We start from the raw sequence: 7,989 nt of genomic DNA on the forward strand, positions 1-7,989 counted from the left end.
ATGATTATGATTATGATTATGATTATGATTATTATTATTATTATTATTATTATTATTATTATTATTATTATTATTATTATTATTATTATTATTATTATCATCATCTGTTGCTTGTGTTTAAAACGTGCTGTTACTCACTTCCGCCGGAAGAGGGCGCAGTTGATCCGGACACAAACCGGAAGCAGGTTTGTTTGTTTGTGTCATGGAGGCGCTCGAGAGCTCGCGCCCATAATGCGGCTACAATTATGCAAAATACAAGGATATAAAAGTATAAACTCGGATAAACGAGGATGATGCACTTTATGAGCAAAAGTCTGTGATTCAAAGATAAAATGAGCGCGCGCGTGCTGCTGTTCTGGCCTAATCTGATCGGTAAGAGATTATTTACTGGAGTTTGTTCTCATCTCATATTTGTGTCGTTTTTTGTATTATAAACTGTATATATCCAAGAAACATCCTTAAATCAACCTTCAATCTAACCAACATTTAGATTTAGTCAGAACATTGTCAATAAGTTTATCATTTAAAGTCTAAAACATTTTTCAATTTTTTTTGTTATTAGTAGTATTAGTATACTTTTTGTATTTACTATATTTAGTCAAAGCCTGTTTTTATTTTTGACAAGAGGTTGTATATGTTTTTCATATAATAAAAGAAAGTTCACTGTAACTCAACTAGTTTGTAATAGTTGAGTTACAGTTAGAAATAGAAACTTTCCCCACTGCTCTTCTCCCTGCGACAAACTGCTGCACCTATAGCCATGACGACACCACCCTCATCGCCACGACGACACCACCCTCATCGCCACGACGACACCACCCTCATCGCCACGACGACACCTCCCCACGAAATCTCCCCTTGTGTGGACATTAAAGGATTATCTTATCTTATCAGGCTCATCTGGGACGGGGACGAGTCCGTCTCCAGGAGGAGGTGGAGCGGCTGGTGCAGCGGGAACAACCTGGAGTTCAACGTCCAGAAGACACAGGAGATGACCCCCAGCCCCCCCCCTCACCATCACAGACTCCCCATCTCCACTGTGGACTCCCCCCACTTCCTCTGCACCACCATCACCAGGACCTCAAGTGGGGGCCCACCATCACCAGGACCTCAAGTGGGGGCCCACCATCACCAGGACCTCAAGTGGGGGCCCACCATCACCAGGACCTCAAGTGGGGGCCCACCATCACCAGGACCTCAAGTGGGGGCCCACCATCACCAGGACCTCAAGTGGGGGCCCACCATCACCAGGACCTCAAGTGGGGGCCCACCATCACCAGGACCTCAAGTGGAGCCACCATCAGCTCCTCATGAAGAAGGTCCAGCAGAGGATGTACTTCCTGCAGCAGCTGAAGAAAGCAAAGCTGACGGAGGAGATGATGGTGCAGTTCTACACGGCCATCATTGAGTCCATCACCTCCTCCATCACCTCCTCCATCACCTCCTCCTTCACCTCCTCCATCACCTCCTCCTTCACCTCCTCCAGCACCTCCTCCATCACCGTGTGGTACACTGGAGCCACAGCCAGGGACAGACTACAGCGCCCTCTGCTGAGAAGGTGATCGGCTGCAGACTTCCATCTCTGCAGGACCTGAACGTCTCCAGGACTCTGGGACGAGCAGGTCAGATCAACCTGGACATGGACTATTTGAGCCACTCCCCTCAGGCAGGAGGCCACTCCCCTCAGGCAGGAGGCCACTCCCCTCAGGCAGGAGGCCACTCCCCTCAGGCAGGAGGCTACAGTCCATCTGGACCAGAACCTTCCGTCATAAGAACAGTTTCTTTCCCTCGCTGGACTCATGGACACTTCTTAAGCACCTGTCACTCACTGCACTGTCACTTCTATTGCGTTACATATTTTATTTACGTACATATCATGCCTATTTCTAACCTTATTTTAACTTTACTTACTCATTTTTTTATATACCATTGTTCATTGTTTTGTTGTTTGTGTTGCACCAGGACAAGTTCCTGTTTGTGAATTTTGTTCATTGATAATGACAATAAACTTTATTCTGATTCTGAAATATTCTGTATCTGTGTTTGATTAAAATTGTATTCAGTACAACTTGTCACACTGTAAATATGTTGTGAGGGAAATGTTAAATATGTTAAATATGTTAAATTAATAAGATATATTTGTCTAGCACCATTGACACATGTAAGTTTTACAACTATTAAAACAAACAAAAACTAAAGTACAAAATACTTCCCAATGCAAAACAATTTAAAACAATAATAGTCAAAATATATTTAAAAAAATCCAAATACAGGTAAAATTCCCGCAGCTTAAGTTCAAGTACTGCAGTATGTTAAAATGTACATTTATTCATTTCATGTCTTGTTGATATATTTTATTAATTTTATTCTGTTGTGATGTTAATATTTAATTCAGCTTCTTATTTTTCACAAGTATTTATTTATTTTAACTTCTGTTTCTTCTGTTCTGATCCTGAAAAGTCACAACAAAAACAACAGCAGTAAAAGTATTAGTACTTTCTCCACTTTGGAATAATCCTAGTTTATGAAAAATGTGTCTGTGTTAAACCTGAGGAGCCCTGTTCAGGACACATTTTATTATTATTTTCATTATTATTATTTTTATTATTATTAATTATGATATATTTTGTTGTTTAGATGTAAACATTCTGCTCTTTTAAATAGGACGACGCAATATTGGAAATACTTCAATATTTATATCATTGTAATTTCAGTTCAAAATAAAATGCTCATGTTTTATGAGTCAAACTGTCAAAAAATAATAATAGAAAATGAAGGGATAAACTCAAGACTAAATTCGATTAAATAAGAGGAATTTTCAGCGTTTTCATTTCTAAAACCTCACGTTTCTGTCTCACTGTGATTGTGATTATGGTTTTAGATGTTTGTGTTGTTTTCTGTCACATTGTGCAGCTCGTTGTAGTTTCTTTTGTGGTATATATTGTGCAGCTCTTTCCCCGTCTTGTTTGTGCAGGATACTTCAGAATGGCTCTTCTGCTCGGAGCCTGGACCTTTTATGACTCTCCTGCTTCTTTCCTGCCTCTGTACATCACATCCGTTCTGCTCGACGGTGAGAACGAGCTCTGTGTGTCCAAACTGCACTCCACAGGGGACTCTTCACACAGAAAAGTATTTACTCGTGTATTTACAGCAGATTGAACTCATACAGGGCTGGACGGCTGGCTGGCGCGGCGTCTGGGGCAGGTCTCCGAGTTTGGGGCGTGGCTGGACGTGGTGGTGGACAACCTGAGCCGAGCCCTGCTTTGGACTCGAGTGTCTCAGGTCTGGGACTTCAGCTCGTTATAAGTCACGGAACATCGTGTAGTTTCATGTAAAGTGGTTTAGCGCTGTAAACTTTTCACTTTGTCCATTTTTAATCATGAGGAAACATTTAGGGATCATCTCAAAATGGATTGAAGCTGAAAAGACGTAATTTTTTTCGTCTCTCTCTGGACCCCCTCCCCCTTTTGAGGGGCTTCACATAAAATGTTAACGCGTTGATAAAACGATAGTAGCTTGATAGACCTGCTCATCTTTAGTCCCTGAACATCCTTTGGTAAGTTTATCAGTAGAAGTTATGAATTCTCCAAATAATGTCACCAATAATGTCAACAATGTTTGTTTACTCGATCCACATGGTCCCCGGTGCGCCGTGGCCAGCGCGGGGAGCGGGGCGGGTGCTCCCCCGTACGCACTCCCCGTGCTCCGCGCCGCACCCGCCCTAATGTTGGCCTAATGCTCGTTGTTGATTCCTTAAACACGTCTAAGGAATTCAACATATTTGACCTGAAATATAAACTATCTACAACTGAAGCCTGAACATGTGTGTGTCTGTGTCTGTGTCTGTGTGTGTGTCTGTGTGTGTGTGTGTGTCTGTGTCTGTGTGTGTGTCTGTGTGTGTGTCTGTCTGTGTGTGTGTGTGTGTTTGTCTGTGTGTGTGTGTGTGTTTGTCTGTGTGTGTGTGTGTGTGTGTGTGTGTGTTTGTTTGTCTGTCTGTGTGTGTGTGTGTGTTTGTCTGTGTGTGTGTGTGTCTGTGTGTGTGTCTGTGTGTGTGTGTGTGTGTCTGTGTGTGTGTGTGTGTGTGTCTGTGTCTGTGTCTGTGTCTGTGTCTGTGTCTGTGTGTGTGTGTCTGTGTCTGTGTCTGTGTGTGTGTGTGTCTGTGTGTCTGTGTGTGTGTGTGTGTGTGTGTGTGTGTGTGTCTGTGTGTGTGTGTGTGTCTGTGTGTGTGTGTGTGTGTGTCTGTGTGTGTGTGTGTGTGTGTCTGTGTGTGTGTGTGTCTGTGTCTGTGTGTGTGTGTCTGTGTGTGTCTGTGTGTGTGTGTGTGTGTGTGTGTGTGTGTGTGTCTGTGTCTGTGTCTGTGTGTGTGTGTCTGTGTGTGTCTGTGTGTGTGTGTGTGTGTGTGTGTGTGTCTGTGTGTGTCTGTGTGTGTGTGTGTGTGTGTGTGTGTGTGTCTGTGTCTGTGTCTGTGTGTGTGTGTGTGTGTGTCCAGGTGGGTTGGCTGGTGTCGTCGCTCGAGTGGTGTGTGTTCACGTGTAATCACTGCTCTAAAGGAGAAGACTGGAAAAACAGCTTCGACTCCAGCCCAAAGATCGTACGAGCGATAATGACCAACGGTACGAGTCCAGTCTGTCACGGTAACAACACGTCTGTCACGGTAACAACACGTCTGTCACGGTAACAATACGTCTGTCACGGTAACAACACGTCTGTCACGGTAACAACACGTCTGTCACGGTAACAACACGTCTGTCACTGTAACAGCACGTCTGTCACTGTAACAGCACGTCTGTCACTGTAACAACACGTCTGTCACGGTAACAACACGTCTGTCACGGTAACAACACGTCTGTCACGGTAACAACACGTCTGTCACGGTAACAACACGTCTGTCACGGTAACAACACGTCTGTCACGGTAACAGCACGTCTGTCACTGTAACAGCACGTCTGTCGCGGTAACAACACGTCTGTCGCGGTAACAACACGTCTGTCGCGGTAACAACACGTCTGTCACGGTAACAACACGTCTGTCACTGTAACAACACGTCTGTCACGGTAACAACACGTCTGTCACGGTAACAACACGTCTGTCACGGTAACAACACGTCTGTCACGGTAACAACACGTCTGTCACTGTAACAGCACGTCTGTCACTGTAACAGCACGTCTGTCGCGGTAACAACACGTCTGTCGCGGTAACAACACGTCTGTCGCGGTAACAACACGTCTGTCGCGGTAACAACACGTCTGTCACGGTAACAACACGTCTGTCACGGTAACAACACGTCTGTCACGGTAACAACACGTCTGTCACGGTAACAATACGTCTGTCACGGTAACAACACGTCTGTCACGGTAACAACACGTCTGTCACGGTAACAACACGTCTGTCGCGGTAACAACACGTCTGTCACGGTAACAACACGTCTGTCACGGTAACAACACGTCTGTCACGGTAACAACACGTCTGTCACTGTAACAGCACGTCTGTCACGGTAACAACACGTCTGTCGCGGTAACAACACGTCTGTCGCGGTAACAACACGTCTGTCGCGGTAACAACACGTCTGTCACGGTAACAACACGTCTGTCACGGTAACAACACGTCTGTCACTGTAACAGCACGTCTGTCACGGTAACAACACGTCTGTCGCGGTAACAACACGTCTGTCACTGTAACAGCACGTCTGTCACGGTAACAACACGTCTGTCGCGGTAACAACACGTCTGTCACGGTAACAACACGTCTGTCGCGGTAACAACACGTCTGTCACGGTAACACACGGTACGAGGTCAGTCTGTCACGGTAACAACACGTCTGGATTGCGATGAATCTCAAGTATTTTTCTGGTTGGATGTTGGCGTGTTCCTTCTGAGCTGGTGGTTTGTTTGAACTCTTGACACAAACGAGACGCGTGTTCTCATCTCGTTTCCCTCAGGTTTCCGCACTCCTCTGGGCGTGCTGGTGGTCAGTGGTCTTCACGGTCTCCCGCTGTGGCTTTACGGCGCTCACCAAGGTCTGCTTCAGCTGCCGCTCTGGATCCAGGCCACGCTCACCGCCCTGCTGCTCGTGGGAAGAGCGCTGGCGTCTGTGGCCGAGGTAAAACCAGATCACGATCACAGAGCTAACGGTCACACAGCCGCGGCTAACGATCACAGAGCTAACGATCACAGAGCTAACGGTCACACAGCCGCGGCTAACGATCACAGAGCTAACGATCACAGAGCTAACGGTCACAGAGCTAACGGTCACACAGCCGCGGCTAACGATCACAGAGCTAACGTTCACAGAGCTAACGGTCACACAGCCGCGGCTAACGATCACAGAGCTAACGATCACAGAGCTAACGGTCACACAGCCGCGGCTAACGATCACAGAGCTAACGATCACAGAGCTAACGGTCACACAGCCGCGGCTAACGATCACAGAGCTAACGTTCACAGAGCTAACGGTCACACAGCCGCGGCTAACGATCACAGAGCTAACGATCACAGAGCTAACGGTCACACAGCCGCGGCTAACGATCACAGAGCTAACGATCACAGAGCTAACGGTCACACAGCCGCGGCTAACGATCACAGAGCTAACGATCACAGAGCTAACGGTCACACAGCCGCGGCTAACGATCACAGAGCTAACGTTCACAGAGCTAACGTTCACAGAGCTAACGATCACAGAGCTAACGTTCACAGAGCTAACGGTCACACAGCCGCGGCTAACGATCACAGAGCTAACGTTCACAGAGCTAACGTTCACAGAGCTAACGATCACAGAGCTAACGATCACAGAGCTAACGTTCACACAGCCGCGGCTAACGATCACAGAGCTAACGATCACAGAGCTAACGGTCACACAGCCGCGGCTAACGATCACAGAGCTAACGTTCACAGAGCTAACGGTCACACAGCCGCGGCTAACGATCACAGAGCTAACGGTCACACAGCCGCGGCTAACGATCACAGAGCTAACGATCACAGAGCTAACGGTCACACAGCCGCGGCTAACGATCACAGAGCTAACGATCACAGAGCTAACGGTCACACAGCCGCGGCTAACGATCACAGAGCTAACGTTCACAGAGCTAACGTTCACAGAGCTAACGATCACAGAGCTAACGTTCACAGAGCTAACGGTCACACAGCCGCGGCTAACGATCACAGAGCTAACGTTCACAGAGCTAACGTTCACAGAGCTAACGATCACAGAGCTAACGATCACAGAGCTAACGTTCACAGCGCTAACGTTCACAGAGCTAACGTTCACAGAGCTAACGATCACAGAGCTAACGATCACAGAGCTAACGTTCACAGAGCTAACGGTCACAGAGCTAACGGTCACACAGCCGCGGCTAACGATCACAGAGCTAACGTTCACAGAGCTAACGTTCACAGAGCTAACGTTCACAGAGCTAACGATCACAGAGCTAACGTTCACAGAGCTAACGTTCACAGAGCTAACGATCACAGAGCTAACGATCACAGAGCTAACGATCACAGAGCTAAGGTTCACAGAGCTAACGATCACAGAGCTAACGTTCACAGAGCTAAGGTTCACAGTTTGTTAAAAATACCCAGTTTTTTCTGTAAATTTAACTTTTCGAGCTGCATCGAGTTATTTTAAATTAAAGCCATTCTGTTTTTTTCCGCAGGTTTGGTGCATTTGGACTCACGTCAAGTTTCTCACCAGAAACAAGAATGAGGAGAAGAAACATTAAATATTTATTTGATCTCTCGATGTGAAACGGCTTTATTATGAGTTTAAGACTCGAAAAAGGGATTAGGCTCAAAAAGAATTTAAAAACATAAATAATGTTCTTGTATACGAGGGTAAAAGCTTTAAGTTTGCCTTTTCTTTTGCACTTATTGTATTTGTTCAATAAATGATTAAAGTTCTTGGACTTTTGACCTGTTTAACTTTCAACCTTCAGATGAAACAAATGAAACTTAAGTGCGTCTGAAGTGCAGTACTTTTACTTTTGTATTTCATGAC

General features: G+C 46.0%; 1 protein-coding gene across 1 annotated transcript; it reads left to right on the top strand.

The window, feature by feature from the left end:
• The first annotated feature begins 237 nt into the window (after window positions 1-237).
• On the top strand, window positions 238-7,774 carry LOC140371771 (uncharacterized). Its single transcript, XM_072458981.1, has 6 exons — window positions 238-372; window positions 2,975-3,070; window positions 3,170-3,282; window positions 4,490-4,613; window positions 5,939-6,099; window positions 7,649-7,774. The coding sequence occupies exons 1-6, from the start codon at window positions 333-335 to the stop codon at window positions 7,712-7,714; spliced, it is 600 nt and encodes a 199-aa protein (XP_072315082.1). The 5' UTR covers window positions 238-332; the 3' UTR covers window positions 7,715-7,774.
• Window positions 7,775-7,989: the final 215 nt, after the last annotated feature.

Source organism: Eucyclogobius newberryi, unplaced genomic scaffold (genome assembly GCF_026437365.1).
Source record: "Eucyclogobius newberryi isolate DKJ021-1_F unplaced genomic scaffold, fEucNew1.0.hap1 SCAF_10, whole genome shotgun sequence".
NCBI lineage: Eukaryota > Metazoa > Chordata > Actinopteri > Gobiiformes > Gobiidae > Eucyclogobius > Eucyclogobius newberryi.

Coding starts and splice junctions, on each gene's coding strand:
- LOC140371771 (XM_072458981.1), top strand. CDS start 333: ATGAGCGCGCGCGTGCTGCTGTTCTGGCCTAATCTGATCG. Junction 3,283..4,489: donor TTTGGACTCGAGTGTCTCAG/GTCTGGGACTTC, acceptor GTGTGTGTCCAG/GTGGGTTGGCTGGTGTCGTC. Junction 4,614..5,938: donor ACGAGCGATAATGACCAACG/GTACGAGTCCAG, acceptor CGTTTCCCTCAG/GTTTCCGCACTCCTCTGGGC.